This window comes from Patagioenas fasciata, chromosome 2 (assembly GCF_037038585.1).
Source record: "Patagioenas fasciata isolate bPatFas1 chromosome 2, bPatFas1.hap1, whole genome shotgun sequence".
In the NCBI taxonomy this organism is placed as follows: Eukaryota; Metazoa; Chordata; class Aves; order Columbiformes; family Columbidae; genus Patagioenas; species Patagioenas fasciata.
In genome coordinates, this window is record NC_092521.1 from 25,315,828 (window position 1) to 25,336,801 (window position 20,974).

The 20,974-nt window shown below is 40.2% G+C and overlaps 1 protein-coding gene across 3 annotated transcripts in view; it reads right to left on the reverse strand.

Annotated features, from left to right (window-relative positions):
• The window catches only part of PTDSS1 (phosphatidylserine synthase 1), a 33,016-nt gene extending 12,109 nt beyond the window's left edge, over nt 1-20,907 (reverse strand). For all 3 annotated transcript variants that reach the window (XM_071803925.1, XM_065831529.2, XM_065831528.2), the window contains exons 1-8: nt 20,665-20,907; nt 14,095-14,186; nt 12,518-12,562; nt 10,219-10,343; nt 6,913-7,071; nt 3,295-3,446; nt 1,201-1,342; nt 63-175 (exon numbers count right to left, since the gene is read on the reverse strand). In XM_071803925.1, coding sequence (XP_071660026.1) covers nt 63-175; nt 1,201-1,342; nt 3,295-3,446; nt 6,913-7,071; nt 10,219-10,343; nt 12,518-12,562; nt 14,095-14,186; nt 20,665-20,843 — 1,007 coding nt within the window. In that variant the 5' untranslated portion in view covers nt 20,844-20,907. The remainder of the gene's footprint in view (nt 1-62; nt 176-1,200; nt 1,343-3,294; nt 3,447-6,912; nt 7,072-10,218; nt 10,344-12,517; nt 12,563-14,094; nt 14,187-20,664) is intronic.
• Between the last annotated feature and the right edge of the window lie 67 nt (nt 20,908-20,974).

The window sequence follows — 20,974 nt, forward strand, 5'->3', positions numbered from 1 at the left end:
TGGGTGCCTAGAAGTCAAGCTACCTTAAACTAAAGAAAAAAACAGCATGGCAACAAAATTACCTTACAGTGGGTGCTGTAATGATTCCTATGAAGAGAATCCTCCCCCAACTTAAAGGGTGGCTTGCTTGGAACACAAAGATATGTTTTAAAAAGAAAGTGTTCAACTCAGTCAGCTAAAAAAAAAAAAAAGAAAAAAAAAAAGTCAGTGTTCAACTTCATAACTCTTAACAAGTTACTACAGAAAATGTACAAATATTAATATGAGAGCTAAAACACAGAAGTAGAACTATTTATGCTCTACTATAGCCCTATTGGTTAGATCAAGGCTTGAAAGAGTCTGAGATTTCTGTTCTAGGACAGGCAACAAATATACTAGTAAAACAAAGAATTCTCCCCTACAAACCTCTATGAAAGTATTTGCTCTCCTTCCAGAAACCCATTAAGGGATCAGACACTAATTCACACTTCAGAGGTCTTCTGATAGCTTTAATATCCTAAATCAGGTATGAATGACTAAGGTAAATTTATTAAAGGAGTAGAAAAGATCATATTAAAAATATATATATACCAATATATGTACACTAATAGTTCTCCTTTTAAAAACTAAATTCAGCAAATTAAAAAAAAAAAAGTTTTAGTGAAGTCTGCTAGCATTTGTATGATGAAATATTGAAGCAGTTGAGACATATTATGGAGTCCTGCTGGATCAAGACTCAGACTACCAGTGATCCATCCAACAGTCAATGGAAAAGAAGAACAAAAAAAAAAACCCAGAACAACAACAACAACAAAAAACCCACACACTAAAACCCCACTAAAACAAAATAATAAACAAAAAACCTCCCACCAACCAACAAAAACCCTCATACCACAAAACAAAAAAACAAAAGAAAAACCACCAAAAAAACCCAAAACAAAACAATTAAAAAGCCACTGTCTAGCCATTTAAAAAAAACCCCTATCAATTGCAAAAAGCAATCTGCCACATTTTTTTTTTTTTTTCCCCACAGATTCTGTAATTACACTCCTGAACTATCACGTAACTGTCACGAACAAAGCCCTGACCAATTCTGTATTATCAGTTCACTTAACTGCGTATTTCAATGATGGACATACATTGCATTAGAATATCTTCCAGCCAAACACAGCCAATAAGTAACTGAGCTGATGGCAGCTTTGATTTCACAGACTTTCTTACCTGCCAAATGATCATGAAAAGGTAGATTCCAGCCACTCTTTGAAATGAAGACTTAGGGTCAAACCAGCGGACATAGGTCCAGCTGGCTGGGGTAAATTGTAACACAGCTCTTTTGATTTTCCCTGTGGTTGTGTGAATGTCCCTAGAAAAAGAGAACGGCTGGAATAAATAAAATGAATATGCAAGCAAAAAATAAAAGCAGCACAATAGTCATGTTACTGATGTTTCAGAACAATCACACTTTTTCACTGGACAGCAGACATCTTCACAGACACAACTGTGTAGCAGGAAAGGGTGAATTAAGAAATATAATATAACCTATTAAGCATTTCAGTGAGTGTGCATTCTGCTATGCAAGTCCACCCTCTGCTCTCCTCAGCCAGTAAATAACTACAAAACATATCTATCATTCTCTCCATGAAGGAAAGAAACAAGGATTGTGATTCTGCACCTCCCTTGGAAGATGTAAAGGATATTTCTTCCTAGTCTATGATGCTATTGCTCTTATCCCAAAGACTCTTTGTTCTAGAGCTCACTGACATCAATACTTCAAGAATTTGTGAGATTAATTATTCATTAATTGTATAAGGGGCTGGCTTCACAGGTTTGAAAATACTGCACTTCCAGCACACACAACCCCCGCTGCTCTGATATTAGATGCACACAAATCTTCTGGAGAGATGTGATAGCACTGTTAAAAGCTAGAAAGCTTTTAAATTCCCTTTTGAAAGGTGATATGAATGGAGCTTCATCTGACAGACATGTTACTGGTTCTTGCTTTTGATAACATTAATGCAGATGAGCAACAGCATCCAAAGGCCAGGGAATGTAAGAAAAACTCAGTTTGCTTTTCTGAAGGAAGACTAGGATGGTTACAAGTCAGTTTTCACCCTATTATTTCCCTGGCCCTTCTGGACAAAAAAGGAGATTTAGATTTTATTTCTGATACTTGCATTCTTTTAGGCTAGTGTGATCTTATGTCAGGAGGAACCTTCTAATCTTTAAGACCTGTGCTTATTCAAAAGAAAAAAAAAGAGAAAAAAAAAAAAAAAAAAAAGGACAGAAGTAAAAGCTTCTAATTCTATGCAGCTCCTCTTCATATTAAAGGACAAAAAAATCTACTTTAAAAGAACATGACGAAAAGTTATTCCACAAAGACAGTAAAGACTAGTCCTGACATAGATATTCTGCTCATTATTGTTCCTGAACTGAAATGCAGGAAAATTGAATTGAGACTAAAGGTTGGATGTTTCTCAAAGCAATTAACAAATTTGTGAGTAATAAAACAAAGCAGTACTGAAGTTAATGTAGAGTACAAATTTAGAAGTCAAGATCTGAGCTCTTTTTCCATCTCTCAAGACAACATTGTTTGGCAATTCATTGTATTTGATCCTATTTGATCTATATCATTGGTAACACGCAGATAACCATGCTCGCCACCAGCTGGCAGGGAAGGAGGAAAGATGAGGGCAAAAAAATATGGAAGAAACCATACCTGGACAGCCAGGACCTGACACTTGCTAGGCCGCAAGCCGTTGACCCTTTACACAACAAATGCTACTTTATTTTGCAATTACTCCATTTACTTTAGAAGGTCGGCAATGGGGTAAGGCAATTCACAGCACAGGTACAATCAGCCTAATTCCTCTTCAGCAATTACAACTAGCACTGGCAGATTGCCATGCTAATGCCTCAAAGTGAGCCCAAATCTAGTTCAAAAACATCGTATACTGAGAGAACTATTACAACTTGTTTTTTTCACAGCCTTCTTCAAAGTCTTGCTCATACCAAATAAACTGACAAGGCAAATAGCTTTACTACTTTATATTTTCATTTGGCATCAATGCTTGAAACTTAGATTGCAAAGGAAAATTATATATACATATTTACAAATACATGCTATACAGTCACACTACTATGAGATGGATTTTTATCATTTAACGTAAATTTACAGCATTGTTAGCACATGTAGATTGCATGCTATTTCTATACCACATGAATTTTACATATTCAAAGAAGAATGTATATTAAATTCATTTCCTTGGGAAACAGAACACCAAATATAATGTTTATCAAGCTTTAATTTAGACCTACTTGAAGCTTGCCCAGTGATAGGTCCTCATCTCCAAGAAACGACAAACTACCATGCCCAACCAGATGCCACCCCCGTTACAAAGCAGGATGTCCAAAATGACTTGATCCCACCAGCATTCAGCAAAATTAGGCAGAAGGTGCATGAAGAAGAGCTACAGAATACAGCAAAAAGATTCTGGGTGAGGAACAGAACAGAACTCATATAAATAAACTTTTAAAATACACATTCAAAAATCAGCTTTTCAGTACTTGTCATACTTCGAGGACACGAGCCACAACCACTGATATTTGATGGGGATCCTTCCATTAACTTCAGGAGGTCTTGGATAGAACCACATGAGACAGAGGTTTCCTTCTCATCATTTCCTGTTGGGACTCTGTTGTGTACAAGGATATCACGCAGCTCTTAGCCTCTCAAAGATGCTACACAGAACATTCATAGAAATGCATGAAACAAGCAAAACTACTGCATTTCTTGGAAAAAGGAAGATATCTTGTGCTTTAAGAAAAATAAATTGAAGAGAATCTTTGTTTTATTTCTTGCTAAGTAGTTTTAAGAGATCTGTTTTCTAAACCAGCAACAAGATGCAGTAAGATGAATGGATGCATTTGTAACAACTGTCAGTACTAACGCATGTTGGAGTTCAGGAGTTAACACTTGCTCTATTTCAAAACCCTTTCTTTCATTTAGTATTCTTAGAAAATTTAGTGACCGTAAAAAAATAAAGACTTCACCAATATTTCAGACACCACAAGCTCTGCTGCTATGCTTGATCCAGAATAGCTCAAGAAGTTAAGAGGATATTTCACTCTCCCTTCCTACTTGGTCTCTGCTAAGCACTAATGATGAAGGTACTTTCATGAAGAAGATAATGAAAACTAGGTCAGAAACCAACCAATATCAGACTGAGAAGCTGACACCATCTGGATATATCAAAACATATTCAGTCTCTTAAAGATTTCCCCTGGAAAGTGCACATATCATTTACCTCTGAAGCAATCTTTTCCTTTCCAAATACTCAATTAAGACCATAACAAGGCATTAAGTAAGGCAATCAAATATATTTATAGACACATTTGATGACTTTACACTTTTGATAGAGTGAAGGAGGTCAAGTAGCTAGAGCTAAGGCAAGATACAAACATAATTTAACTGAGAGCTAGAAATGGATTCAGCACCTCTCATTCTCCTTTAAAAGAAAACTGTATTCTCTCTTCTACAAGAAAAATCACAGCAACCCAAAAAATAGACCGAAAAAGTCAGCTGCAGACTGGAAATCAAGGCAGTCATGTGTTAAGCAGTCCTTTTGGAGTATTCAAGAAGACACTTAACAAAACACATAGCAAGCTTAAAAATATTCATCCCTCCACAAAAACAGCACAATTTTTGTCAGTTAATGTACATACACTGTGTCTGTTGAAGATTATTGGTATAATTTTGTAAAGTATCTTCCGTTAACAGATGCGTAAATAAAATAATGGAAAAATCAGATGTGAGAAAAGGAACAAGAAAATGTTGTCTGTATACAGGAAGAATGAATACTGGTCCATTTATAATAACCACAGTTGCTTTGAAAACTCTTGCAGAAGTATATCAAAGCAACTCGTTTTTCTTTGACAATGCTATGGAATTTTCAATGTGGGGAAAATTTGAACTTCTCTTCAGGACCCAAGCTCACTACCCTGCTACATTTTCATGTTTTAAATTAATTTAACCTGAAAGGGAACTAGGCTACGAATCTCAATCTGCAATAATCCAAAGACACCACAGTTACAAATAATAAGGCAGCAAAAGCCAGAGGACCAGTGTTAGCCAGCCCATCTCTAAGGTGCTAGCTGTTTTCTCAGCATGAGAGACCAAGTTCTGTCTGCATCCCAACTTTAATCCGATAGCATGGGGCACGAGCCAAGGGTCCCATTTCAGAATGGGGAGCCAGCTGAAATCCATTAATGCTAACAGTAGATGCACAACTAAATCCCTGTGTAACTGCCTTGATAACTTGGGTAGGTTTCTAATGACTTTCCTGAATTAACGAATTCATTAAAAATCCATTTGAGTGGTGATAACCTTTCTATATGTTGAACCTTACCCAGTGCACTATCTGTTCCAATAACATGCCTTTCAACAACAGGGAATACTAGACACCCCATGCGGTGTCAGGTTGAAGACGATGGTTGTGCGATGATCAACTGACTGATAAAAGTGCGAGTGAAACAAATCCAAATTCATTCTTTTCCAGCGGGAAAAAATGAGTACAATAACTAGTAAAGTTGCTTTTTGTGGATGGGTACTTGTGAAATCCCAATCTTAAAGAGTTTCAAAATAGCTCAGAAAACAGCATAACCTTCAATGCCACAGAACAAAAACATGTTTTGAAAAGGAACTCATGGCACCAGTATTTTCAAACCCTGAAGTTTAATTTTAGACAACTAAATCCTTATCTATGTTCCTGAATTATACATGACTTGTCAGATGAGCCAAGCATTCTCAAGACAGCAAGCTCTACAAAAAACTACGATTTTAAAGACTAAATTCAGGTGTCTATATCTACACTTAGTATTTTAAGTGTGACGAGTCAGTCTGCACTGTTCCAAAAGCTGATACAAACTGGACTTTTTTTTTCTCTGAATTGTCCAATCAAATAATGTAATTAAATTAAACTCATTTTTATAGAAACATATCCTTGGATTTTAGGTGACATATATCCTACTAATGAAGCTCTAGGTTACATCCAAATGAAAATATTTAGAGTAGCAATTAATCAGCTTGAATTCTTAAAATAGATCTAACAATAACGAGCAGCAGTCCAAGCAAAAATCAGCTAAGTCAAGTACCTGTATTTTTAAAATCCAAAATCAGATTTGAAAGTGCCAACTGTCAAATGAGCTAAGCACATGCTTGGGAAAACTGTGGTAAAGCTGGATAACAACAGTAAGTCAGTGGTCCTCCAAAACACGATGCAGGGGACTACACTGTGTGTGAACTAGCTTAGATCCACGCCTAGTAAAAATCACATTTGTATACCAGTGAACATGAATAAACTAGCCTCGTGCAGTACAATTTAACAACAAAAAAGAGGGCCTCATGACAGAAAACAACACACCAAATGGTGTCTTGCCATTCCATTTGGAATTCTCCTCATGGGTTCTTACACCTTCCTCAGGCATCCCTTAACTTCCTTTCACCGTACAGTACGTACAACTATACACAATATGTAATACTGCTGTATTTGGGGTAGGGGGATCGTGACAGTAGATCAGAGATACTACAAAGTGGAAAAGGAGAACAACCGCTCTGAATCAGGGAATATTAGTCAACTTTTGAAGTAGCACAAGCATTGACTCCTATAACAGCAGAAAAACAAAGTATGGATGGCACCAACAGGCTGGCCTAGACTTCTCTCCTATTTGAGTACTAGTAAGCCACTTAGCTAAACCACAGCTTGTTGTTGTCCATTAATGCAACCACATCAATTGCTCAGTATCTGGTTTATAAGGTTTAAAATGTAAATCTATACCAAGAACCAGTGAGTCATCCTTCTAGTAACATGCACACTTCCCCTGAAGAATAATTCAAGTCTCATACATTTGCTTAATTAAGATAAATGGGTGGCCTACCTCAGTGAGTTCCCAGGTGATGCTAATAGTCCAGCACAGCCCATAGCTGCGGATCAGCAAAGCCTTCATAGCCCAGCCCCAGAAATGCCCAAACGCAAATATATCAAAGTGGCTAAGGATTCTCTCCCAGGTGATAACATGACAGTTGACAGCATACTCCTGTTAATACATACACACAAAAAAAAAAAAAAAAACAACCAAACACACAAACAAAAACAAACCTCAATGAAAAGGCATCTTCAGAAAAACTAGAATGAAGAAAACTCTTTCTGTCCAGTGCAACAAGCCTGAAATTATACAGATATTAAAACATTATTCCACTTTTTGTTCCCTCTAATCTTTGTAGAAAACTTTCAGTGTTAAGACTCAGTGTCTTCACAGTACAGCTCTAATTCAAAGGGAGATAGAGTAGACCTTGGTTCCTGAAGGAGCACATATTTCATATGTGACAGAGGAACAGCAGGAACAATAAAATCAATAACAATAAAAACAGCAAACAACACTGCAGAAAGCAGTTATTTGTTTTGCTTTGGAGTCGTGACCTGAAATAACCACCTTTCCTCATTTTCATGCTGTCTGGTGTTCAAATGTGGCTCATGAGTGGCTAATTCTCACCAGTTTGTGATATTATGTTATCATCTCAATGCTCATCTGAGTGTATTTTGTGTCTCATTTTCCTCACCAAAGCAATCTCCCAGATCACGTTCATATTGCGTAAGTTTGGTCACAGGGCTGAAGGTGGAAAAAGAAAAAAAAAAAAAAAGGGAAATTGCAAAAGTTCTGTTACAGATGAGTGGCAGATTCCTTAGGAATATTAATTAGTATTCTAGTCATCAATAACAAAGGAAACATGTTCATAATGTTGTACAGCAAGTGCCAGAAATCACTGCTCAATTAAAAAAATATCTGTATGCCATCAGGAAGCTGTATTTGTGGGGCATCTGTGTCTCATCACTGGGCACAAACTGAACTATTCCCAACTGGAAACACACATTTCTAAAAAATCCCTTCTAAAATATATATTGCCACCTGCAGGTGACAACACATCACTGCTCAGTGCTGTTGAATTAAGAAAGGATTCTCCTTCAGGCCAGAGCTATTGCTAATCCTGTGTAAAGGAACCATGATCAAGTTGAAAAGGAGATGGCAGAGAAACATTTAAATCCTGGTCTCTACATAGAGAAGAATGCACAATGTCACACACACACTCCTCTTATCTCTTATGCTTCCTATCAGGAGGCAGTTAAGTCCTACTATGAAAATGTTAAGTACCCCTTACCGCTTGTGCTCCCTGAAATGAAAGCACAGTACTGCTTCTCACACATGCCAGTGCTGCTGGACATTCCGAAAAAGATGTAGCACCTGTCCTAGGGATGGCAAAGCTGCAGCTCCAGTGCACATGTTCACAGAGATCTGAAAGTGGCACATTCTGCTGTATTCCCAGTACAACTGGTAACACCTTGGCAGAATGGCGGACAAATCCCCACACACTAGAGCTTCCTTCCACATTTCTGCTTCTTTTACCTCATATATAAATGCAGAAAAACATCCATGTTCAAGTCTCAGGAAGCTCCAATTTGAATTCACTACAGGACCTGGATCTACATGTACAAAAAGTGTTATAGCCACTATGTTTAATTTCCTAACAAAGGCATGAGAAGCACTGAATGCACCATGGAAGGTGCAGGCTCCTAGCTACACCATGATACCTGAAATTCTATGATGCGTGAACACAATGAGGTTACTCCAAAAGTAGACTTTTTTTTCAGGACTCTTGCTTTTTTGTTTCATTTTTACTGGGGCTTTTTTTGCCCTCTATCTCATCTTGCCAGCTGCGGCTCTTTCAGTCATACAGTGAAATATGTTAAACTTTGTTTAATATTCAAGGAACTTTGCCAGCCCTGTGCAAAAGATCAAGCTGCAGTCTTCATTACAGTTGCACTTTAAAAATTTACTCCAACTTTAAGTGACAGTATCAGGATGGCAAAGTAATACAGCGTGCTCAGTGTCAGGAAATCTCCTGCACTTTGGTTCTGTGCTAGTAGCAATACCAGTCCTCCCCTGACTTGAGTCTACTTATTTCTAACTTAAACGACAGGAGAGCCAGGTGAATCTGACTTGCTTTAGCAACAGACTCCTCGTGTCAGCTCCCTTTTGTTGCTCAGCAACATCACTAACCCCCCTGCTCATGCTCTACTTAGCAATGTGTCCTCCTACCACCTAACAGCAGGCTGCCCACGCCTCACCACCACTGCACGGCTCCTGTAGAACAGAACATCACAGCCCAACTCTGGATGCTGCAGTTGCACAACACGTACTGCTGATCAGCTGAGGTGCAACACCTGAAGCATCCAGAGTTTTCCAGGCAGGGAGCCCTGACTATCAATCAGCCAATGTAAGCTTACTGCACTACAAATATTGCCATTCACTTTTAGGTGCTACACGGCAGGAGTTTGAAGCCACTGCTGATTAGGTGTTGTGTAGGAGTTTGCATATGCAGTAAATTGCTACTTGCCAAAGATAATCAATTATATTTCCTTCCTCTTGAGGCACGAGTCCAATAACAGTACATACTACACATCAGGTGGCCACAGTGCACTGATGCGCAAACCCAAGGGCAAGGAAGCACGCTGGTCAGGTGGTGGGCAGTAACTTGATGGGATAGACAAGAGGACAGGACTGGCAACTCTTACTTTACCCTTTTCTGCCTGTCTTCCAACATACCTCACATACTTCTCCCAGCCTCCTTTCACTACCTCAGCTTCCTGTGCTGGAGGCCTCTCCTTAAGGCGAAGACCAAGCCTGGCCTTCCACACCACTCCAGATCATGGTCTGTGGAAGTAACTTCCCAACAGCACCAGTACCAGCCATGTACTAAGTTCACAGCAAGAAGGCAAGACCAAAGTTATTTGAGTACAGCATTGTGGCATCAAAAAAAAAAACAAAACACACAACTGATCTGGGGGACACATACTGTACAGACCTCATTTAGATACTACCTTGCTAAGCCTATTTTCAGTATCCAGGCTCATATCTGTTAAAGGAATCCAAAGCCATCCCAGTGCAAACATATCTCACACTCCTGACTGCACACTCATCTGAGCCATCTGCATTAGAAAAAAATAGAGAAGACTGTTTTCCACACCAATTGATTTCCATGTAAAGAAACAGTAATTGATACAAAAGGCTCATTGAATCTGTCAAGTAGAGACACAAACTTGCATCACTTATGATTTACCCCTTCCCACTCATGTAAAACACGCCTGAAGTAGCCAAAACGTCCCATAAAGTGCCATAGATACATACCATGATATCTGCTTCCCTTGTGGCATATCGAAGATTAGGATCCAGCCAGTACATCACAGCTTTTACCTGCTCGAAGTTAAGGAAGAGCACAAACACCAGGAACAGAAAATAGAGCACACTGAGACCTGCAAAAAGAAGAACCTTTTAAATCATGTTCACTCACAAATCTCCTTGGGACACAGAGAGTCCAAAAAGCTGGTTTCAAACTGTTGCTCCATACATGCCTGGTTTGCACAAACAAGTTTTCCACATATAGTGGCTACATGCAAAAATGCTCAAGAGACGCAAGTCACATGACAATCTCTGAGCACTCAGCCCTTCATATCACCTCCTGTTTCAAGTGATACATGCTCGACTGCATGAACTCAAGACACAGTAGCACAGGGCTGTGATCAGGAAGCTCTTTATTAAGAGATACATTAGGACTCTAGGATTGCATTAGCTCTTTCCTTTGGCTTTTAGTATTCTTCGACTCACTAATGCAGGTGCCTATGCCTATATGCAGATTTCAACACAAAGATCAATTTAATAATCCCGCCTGACAATTCTGAACTACGCTGGCAATAAAGAATAGTTATAAATATAAACTAATGCATGCTTGAATTACCTGTGAGCTAGAATATTTACTGTTGGAAGCTTTTAAAGAGAAAGACAATTATGATTTGTTTTCACACCATTATAAATTATGAAACACTTCTGCATTTGGGACTACTGCCTCTCTCCTCCCAACATCTGAATATGGATTTTTTTTAAAAGAAAACAAAAACTCATTAGAAGATGAGTAGATGAAACTGCTGTTGGGAGCATATCTTTATACTATTCACAAGTTTACAGATATCGAAGACCACATTTCGAAGAGGCATGTAAATACTTGTTCCATACTCTAGCACTCAAACCCACTTGTGTCCTGCCGCAACGTCAAGGAAGGCAGAAAGATTAATGTGAGTAAACTTAGAATCTGCCATCCAAAATAAACTACGGCAATTCTAAAAAGTTATTTTAAACTATAACCAGAACTCACATGTTATCAATCTACAGTGTATGCTAGAGAACAACTTCCGTTCAGCTACACACACAAACAGGAAGTATATATAGTGTACTCGGCAGTACATCCTAAAAACACATCAGGTAAACAGATGTCAAACTACTACAAGTACGGCCTGCAGGCAAGGGTACATCCTGAAATGCTGAAAACACACTACTCCTGCCTTCCATCTACTGAACAGGTCCAAGACCTCAAGCATGGCTAAAAAAGCAATGCCAGAAGAAGCACAATTACACAGGGAAAATGTGGCTCTTGATTTTGCACGCAGTCTTTGGTTGAAAGTACAGGGGGGTCCAGCTCTAACAGTATCAACATTGAAAATGACCTTTTAATTTACATTTGCTGAAACGAGCAGTAGGACCTTTGTTTCCCAAACTTCACAAGGAGCAGGAATCTTTAACACGTACTATCTAATCAACAGTATCTTCTCAATGTCAACAGATGAGTAATCAGCTACTTTGGGAGGCTACTTATTTTTAGCTATATAAGGTGGCGGGAGAGAGAAACATTCAGTCCCCCTAAAAAGAAACAGATCAGCTTTTAAATCAAATGTACCTAGTTCTCTGTAAATGTACTTGAAGTCTAGGATATGCTCTGTGAACACTGAATTATTTAAAAATAAAATTCCTCATGTTTTTGTAATGTAATTCAGATGTCTAAGAAGCAGGATATACCTCAGTAAGTTCCATAGTTAATAGAACTATTTTCCAAACTATTAATGCAACTATTATTTACAGGTATTTTTGCTGAAATTATAAATTACGAATATGAATATATACACTGAGAATATCAATAAATATATGTTAAGCTACACAATGATACAATTTAATAAACAAGCAATAGAATATTTTGCCAATAATGAAAAGAAGCACCCTGCTAAACTGGACTTAGTTAGAATTCAGACAGTAAATGCAGTAGCTATAAAAAATTTTTGGGGTGGGAAGAGATGACAGCAGGAAGGGCATGGGGGAGATTAGGCAGCACAAACACAAAACAGAATTAAAATAGGGTATCAGAATGAATGATCCCTTTCTGCTGATTTAATTTACACCATCTTGACACAGAGTAACTACAATGTCATTCTCAAACATAATTAAGAACAGATTATTAGCAACTGCTCAAAAGTGGGAGGGAAGTGACATTCACATAAGTCTGACATACAATTATGTTTCATGACAATTCCATTAATCTGAAAGTTAAAATGGTCAGCCTTGCAGAAGCACTGAAAAAGTCAGAAACACAACTTAAACTTACCAAAAACCATTCTCCATATTGCAGGGTGGGGGCGTGTAAAGGGTCCTGTGGGCAGTAAACAAAAAGCCTATTAGATGACAGTCACTAAGAAACACATAATCTATTTTTGAGTATATCTCATACAAGGATTTGGCATGGATCAGTTCTCCATCAAACTACGTAATACACCTGAAGACTGGAGCTCTGTTAAAAAAAAAATATATATATATGGTCATGGCAGATTTCAGAAAGGAAAAGAAGGCTGCCAGTTAGTAAGGTGTAGACAAAATTCTCCATTATTTTGATTGACTTGTTTCCAGAGCAGTAATATGCTGTTTGCTCAGCAGACAACATCTCAGTTGTCACCTAAGGATCTCCTGATCTGGTTTCTGGCCTACAGCTCACACACACCTTGCTTCCAACTAAGACATAAAATACAAATTTAGGTGTGTTAGCAAAGCAGCATGGTGCTAAGCCTTTAGGTGACCATGATATGTTAGCAAACAGGCCTCCTAAAACTTCCAAACTGAGTATCACATATCTGACAAGAAGCAAGAAACTTGTGCTCTTTACTTTAGAGCCAGTGATTAAACTGACTTTTTAGATTAAAAACCTCTCCGTTAGTGTGAAGAGCAGAGAAGGTAAGTCTGGTGAAACTGGAAAACCTCTAAAAATGAATCATATATTTAGGTAGCAAGAAGTGGCTGAACAGATATTTTCAGCAGACACTGTACACCGCTCTTTCACCACTGTGTGTATAAAGCTCATTCTTCTCTGACACTCTTTTCCAGGGATTGCTTTTTGAAAAGTAATGTATTTTTAATTTTCTTTTAATGATTTTTAAACTATGAGAAAAATATGTCCCAGCTCTGAACTACAGAGCTGACATGAGCACCATCACTATCTTTTCCTGAACACTGCCAATCCTGACATAGTTCATATTTGCCCCAAGAACTTTGCTCTTGCTGCCACCAGTAAGTCAAAATTAAAAACGAATAAATAAATGAAAATAGGAAGATGGCATTTTCTCCACAAAATGAAGTGTCACACATGGTTTTTTACCTTTTTGCACTTTCTGCTCCTCACACAATTACCAGAACTTTCGTTCAACTTAAATTTCTACTGAGCAACTGTGGTTTTACATTGTAATGCAACTCAGAACATTTCTAACTATCACTAGCTTCTGGTACGGTGATTTATGTAAGATGTCACATCTCTGAGAATTTGTAGAATGACACTTTTGTTAAAACACACTGAGAAAGACTCCTTTTAAACATCATTTAAGGATCTGGCAGTATCATTACTTAGCAACCTGTGCTGAAGCTGCTCACCTGTCACCTGCAAATAGAGACACTGGTTTGGAAAACCTGACTTCCTGGTTAGACACAGACAAGCTATAAATAACTCGCATTTTACTGTTATCTCTGCTCAGTATGATTGCAACCCATTTTTAGACTGCTCCTTAACATAAAGGAATTCAAAAGCATAAAAGAAAAAACACATTTTAAAGTAGTACTTCAATAAAAATAAAAAAAATATAGTGGCAATAAAAATAAATTCAAATGAAGTGAAGTTTAAACAGTATAAACCTTACTTACCGTTAGGAAAAGCTAGAACACTGATGATTAGAAAGAAGAAAATCACAGAAAGGATACCCCTCCAAATATTGTCCTCCGGGACAGAATCATCCCTGAAGAGACAGACAACATCAAAGTATTAAAGACCACTATAAAGATGGAGTTAAAAGGCTCTGAAGATATGATGCTATTTAAATAAAGACTACACAGAAATAAGTATAAGAAATAAGCATGCTGGTTGTATAACAAGTCAGGATAGTAGCTGCACTGAATGATTTTCACTCCGCACTTCTGGGCATCCCTTTCTTATCAGAAAGATAAACATATCATCAATACACACAAGCCATAAGCATTGTTAGAAGTCACAGAATCACAGAATGTCAGGGATTGGAATGGACCTCGAAAGATCATCTAGTCCAAAGATCATCTAGTCCACCAGAGCAGGAACATCTGGATGATGTTACACAGGAATCTGTCCAGGCAGGTTTTGAAAGTCTCCAGAGAAGAGACTCCACAATCCCCCTGGGCAGCCTGTTCCAGTGTTCTGTCACCCTCAACGTGAATAAGTTTCTTCTCATATTTAAGTGGAACCTCCTGTGTTCCAGTTTATACCCACTGCCCCTTGTCCTATCATTGGTTGTCACTGAGAAGAGCCTGGCTCCATCCTCCTGACATTCACCCTTTACATATTTATAAACATTAATGAGGTCACCCCTCAGTGTCCTCCAAGCTCAAGAGGCCCAGCTCCCTCAGCCTTTCCTCATAAGGGAGATGCTCCACTCCCTTAATCAACTTTGTTGCCCTGTGCGGGACTCTCTCCAGCAGTTCCCTGTCCTTCTTGAACTGAGGGGCCCAGAACTGGACACAATATTCCAGATGCGGTCTCACTAGGGCAGAGTAGAGAGTGAGGAGAACATCTCTTGATCTACTAAACACCCCCTTCTAATACACCCCAGGATGCCATTGGCCTTCCCGGCCACAAGGGCAGAGTGCTGGCTCATGGTCATCCTGCTGTCCACCAGGACCCCCAGGTCCCTTTCCCCTATACTGCTCTCCAACAGGTCATTCCGCAACTTATACTGGAACCTGGGGTTATTCCTGCCCAGATGCAAGACTGCCCTTATTATATTTCATTAAATTTTTCCCTGCCCAACTCTCCAGCCTGTCCAGGTCTCGTTGGATGGCAGCACAGCCTTCTGGCGTGTCAGCTACTCCTCCCAGTCAATGGAGAAGTAATGACTAAATTTAATATAAGATGGGGAAAAAAAGAAATCTTCTTGCTTTAACATTCACATAAACATAATCAAAAGTACTTTTACACAGTCAACAAAGACCTAGACCAAAAACTCTGGAAGCCTGGCTTCAATTCCTAGGTTTTCCTCTGCTCTTTTGGTGCTACTTGCAATCCTTTTCCCTTCCCTTGGCTTGGTCCCAATGCCAAATACCTGAAGTGAGTGGAGAGAGGGGGGAAATAATGATTACCATCAGCCTTTGGAAAGTATGATTACACAGTTTAGAATCCGTGTGTAACAGAGAAGCCAAAACTTAAAAGAGCCAGGGAAAAATACGGACTTGCTTTCAGACCTATTAAGCTAAAGCTCTGAATAAAATACAATGTATTATTTGTGCTGCTGTCATATTATGGCCAGAGGAGAGACCTAAGAATTCAGTTTGGAATGCCAAGACAAACATGACTGAGCTTTCTTTTCAGGCAGGTAGAATATAGTGCACAATGGTGAGATTAACAGAAAAGCCCAAACAAGTCTTCTAACCAGCAGTCAGCTTCTAGGACACTTCAGTAATACAAACAGAAACAAACTTCAGACTACCATAATATGCACAGCTAATATTTCATAATGTATCTCCCACTACAACTCAAAGTTTTACTATATGGGTAATCTTCATGTACTTAAGACCAGTTTATCTATTTAAATATATTCCTGTATTTATTCCCAGTCCACGATACCAAAAAAATCCCATCAAACTTCAGAGGGATAAAGCTCTTCCTGGCACAGCATGTCACATTTCTAGATGGTTCAGTAAAGAATCTGTGACAGCATAAATGCACTCCACAATAGATATTTGCTGCACTTACAAAATATTTCTCACTCTGCCAAATTATTTCCCTTTCCTTCAAAACTGAACCTTAACAGCTCCACCACAGACTTTCATAATTGAGAAGCATGTAAGCACTGTGTTAGCTTAACTGTATGGCAGGAAAAAAGTCCACTAAACATGAATGGTTTCTCTGCAGGACTCAAGGGCCCCCCACAGCAATTGTTTTTAAACCAGCTCAGCACAGATTTACCAATCATTTCCCAGCAGGTGTGCTGCACCGGCTGACACTTTACACCAGCTACAAACCCCAAGTTCCAGAGCTTGACTCTGGCACCTCTGGCAATCTCAAGAGCCTCATGCCATCCTGTGCACTTCCCAGCGAGAACCTCAGGCTGTGATGGCTCAGACAGCAAAGCCAGGTTCCTCTTTTAACATGTGCAAATAACACACACGCACATGCTGCCATGAGTGCTACCAAGTGGGCCAAAAAAGAGGACACCATGATCACATCACTTAATTGTCACACCACCTGATGTGGGTCCTCACCTTTGCACATCAGGATTCTTCACTTAGCTTCAGGAAAGCTGTTCTAGTCACATCAGCACCAATTCTCCGCAAGATCAATACGGACGTATGCAGCGTTAAACTGCACTTCGTTCCAAGTGAGTGGTGGAGACATTTCATTTTGGCTTGCAGATACCTTTCAAAAAGGATAGACATCCAACCTTCTTGCCAGAAGCAGATAAAAACAGGTGGGGGCAAGAGACTCACTATTGTGCCCTACTTAGGATAAGAATTATAGTGTTTGCCTGGAAGAGCTATTTTGGGGAATGCGAAAAGAAACAGGGAAGCAAAATAACTGTTGGAGGAAAGACACCATCACAACAAGCTGCAATGAGGAAAATGTGCTAAATCATCTCCTCACTCAGCCTTAGGAACTTTGATGCTGACTTTGAAATATAAGCAATCATGCAGTAAAAAGATTTCTAATGCTTGTGTGGGAGGACAGATGAAAATTCTCTCAATTTAAACGCACTTTACCAGCACACTTTCCAATTTTGTGGCATTTTGGAGAAGAAATACTAAAAACAACAAAGCACATAATAACTGCATAACCTTTTTCTCCCTCCTGCTCCTCTCCTTGCTCCAGAGCACTACATTACACTGGTACATTACAAAAATGTAAACTAGTAAGTTATTATACCATGAATAAAAAAACATGAGGATAATCAACTGAGGAAAAAATAGTTAGGACACTGAATTTAGAGTGTGTTTGGGGAGAAAAACGTTCCATAAACTCCCCAAATCAAACCTAAATGCACAATAATCCAGTTTAATCAACTCCATTAATCAGGGAACATGAAAAACAGCCCTACATCTTCATAGGTCTTACTCCTGCATAAACCCCTGCAACTTCACACCAGAAGTTACCAATCTGTCACCCTCCTCCATTCTGTTGTTGGCTGTACAAAATATCCCCTCCAGCACCCAGCTGCCCTCCTGCTGGCTGCCTCAGGCTCAGAGAAGGCCACGTCCCTGTCTGTGGGAAGGAAGAGGACAGGGAAAGCTGAACCCGCTCCATGCCTCTGCTCCAGGGCACAGCCTGGAAGCAGAGCATCCTGCGTCTGTCTCATTTAGCAGGAAATAACCAAGGCAGCTGCAGCCATTGTCAAAAGCACTACAAGGATGTGCTTTAAAAAACAGAATACCCTCTACCACCCACTTTAACATGGAGAAGTTAAACACACTCACGTTTCTTTTTCTGGATAATTATTATTACTGCTACTTGAAGATTACTGCTATCTGAAGTTCAGCTTCACCCTTATCTATCAGCTCCAAGACAGCATCAACTGCTCTCAGTGATCCCAAGGGAGACCCTACCTTCTGGCTTGGTACATCCACGGGAAAAGCATTTTCTAAGCTCATTTGAACCCCCACATATTTCTGACATAAAACAATTATAGAAGAAACAATAAAGGCTTTAGGGGAAGTAGAATTTCCTCTGCCTATGCTGAAGTTCCTGAAAAAAAAAATTATTTAACAAGATCAGTATGAATGTATCATAGAAAACCCCCTGCTTAACAAATTGACCAGCTACGGAACAACTGACAGCACAGGGGAAGAAAATAATCACTTGTCACACCTAACTGGCAAGTCTACAGTACCTTGTGCCCAAGAGGTAGAAATATGAACCCAGTCGCTAGAGACTCAAAGCAATAAACTGATGTGAATAGAGGGACCAGATCCAGGACCACACACTGTAAGCATGTGGGGAACTAGGTCCTCCCCCAGCTTCTCAAAGAGTACATATGGTTTGGGTAGCATCCCAAATAAGACAACAAAGGCAGCACTCTGGTATCACCCAGGAGACTTAGGAAACTTCTGCAACAGTTGGAAATAGCAGAAGGCAAGGGGGTGAGGGAAGAAGAACAGGAGAAAAAAAAAAAAGTCAAAATAGCTTCTACAACCTGAGAAGATGAGAAACCAAGAAGCTAAAGAGAAGTCAACCAGTACTTAAACACAGGAAGTGACGCAGAACAGAAACAGTCAGAGGGAAGGAAATGAAACTGAAGAAGTCAAAGTCAGAAAGCTAGCAAGACAAATGGAAAGAAAAGCTAGCAGTCCTCTTGGAAAAATGCAAACAAATGCCTCAGAAGTGAAGCAATGTTGCTTGGGCCTAAAAGACCCTGTAATTCTGAAATTGCTGCTTGGCTTATCCTCTGCTTGAAAGAATTAACAGCAAAATTACTTTCCACCCCCAAAGGTGAGCAATCAATTCCGTTAATCCTTCAGAACCATACATAGATGACAATTCCTTAGTAACTCACAAGCTTGACCTAAATTAGCCCTATAATGACAAAAGTGATTGGGCACCAGGAGACAGGACAAGTGGAGCACTTGTAGCAAAAGTCTCTAATTAAACACTGTATTACGAGCACAGAAACACAGAATCATTGAACTGTTTTGGCTGGAAAAGACTCTTAAGATCATCAAGTCAAACTTCTAACCTAACGCTGCCAAGTCCACCTCTAAACCACGTCCCTAGGAACCTCATTTACACATCTTCTAAACACCTCCAGGGGTGGTGACTCCACCACTTCCCTGAGCAGCCTGTTCCAATGCCTGACAACCCTTTCCGTGAAGAAATGTTTCCTAATATCCAATCTAAACCTCCCCTGGTGCAACTTGAGGCCATTTCCTTTTGTCCTATCACTTGTTACCTGGAAAAAAGAGACTGATACCCTTGTCACTACAACCTTCTTTCAGGTAGTTGTAAAGACTGATAAGGTCTTCCCTCAGTCTCCTTTTCTCCAACTAAAGAGTTAAGAAGGGATCCCTGGGATATTCTACCTTAGCTTAGATCTTGTTACCTAAGTAGAACAAAGGATGTGTTCACCAAAAATATCTTCCTTGGGGGTCATACACAAGTTGAAACAAGAAAAGTCACACTTCAGACCATTTGAAGCTACACTATTTTAAATTTTCTTATTCTCCTTCCTCAGCTCAAGACAGGCTTGACCACTATTGTCATAACGGTGACAAAAACCATACATTTGGATTTTCAGAATAAGATAGAAGATTACATACTGAACTGTACTTCAGGCCTAGGGACAAATACTCTTCTGTCAAATGCACAGTTTAATCAACAAGGATGTTGAAATCTGTCATTGTGTACAGACAATATCACAGAAGTGTAAACGAGCCCAAAACACTAGCACAGCTCAGCTAAAACCTCTCAAGAATCAGTTTGCTCAAGGACTGCATGATTTAGCCTAAAGGAAGATGATGTCATCATCTTCTTCACAGCCCTTTTCAGCAGAAGGCAAAACAGAAAAAGTATGCACAACTTAGCAAAATACTGCAAGATACCGTTCAGACTGCACTGCTATACCCTTTGTTTAAAAATAAGGTTCGTGGAAATAATTGTGCCCATTCTTAGCTTTATTTCCATGAATGACCGCAGTGGCAAAGTCCACAGAGCTGCTCCTGCGGTGAGGAAAGGATGTGGCTAAGCATGTCAACACTGGGGTCTAAGCCAAGGTGTGACGGGCCTCAAAGCGTGTCGTAAAAAACGATGACACAAAACAGTCACTCCTCGTAAATTATCTACTTGAGTGATGTCATTGTTAAGCTTTTTGATAGCCTAATAAGAGCTATTGTTGGCAACTGATTGAAACACACACTCATTTTGGTAATGCCTTTAACAGAGAGCCACAAAATGATCAACAAGTTCTCAGGAAAGGCAGCAGAGGAGGACAACGGCTGTCCGAAGAGAGGGCGCCCGGGCAGGCTGTTCCCCAACCCGCAGCGATGCAACAGTCCTGCCCGCAGCGCCTACAGAGAGTCACGGCCCCACACCAGCCCTGCCGTTAACCCGACCCCAGCAGGAACCGCCGCCCGCCAGCGCCGCGCTGCTCGTCCTTGACCCCAGGGGACCGACCCCGGCCCCAACCCCGCCCCAGGAACCCCCTTCTCCCCGGGCCGCTGCGGGCAGCACGGGGGAACTCCGTGGCGGCGCCAGAGGCCGCGCACCTGGTGAAGGCGAAGGCCATGAGGCTAAGGATGGTGAAGCTGAGGAGGGTGATGGTGTGCGGCCGGTAGAAGAACTCCAGCGTGATGTCCTCCACCTGCTGCTCATTGATCATGCGGAAGTGCAAGCGGTAGTTCACGTCGTCCTTGCTCAGGGTCCGGCTCCCCACGCACGACGCCATTTCGCCCCCTTTCCCCTCAGCTCAGCTCAGCTCAGCTCAGCTCAGTTCTGGCTCCCTTGGGGTGGGGTGGGGTGGGGTGGGGTGGGGTGGAGTGGGACAGCGCGGCCCAGCCGCCCGCGCCGCCGCCCGCT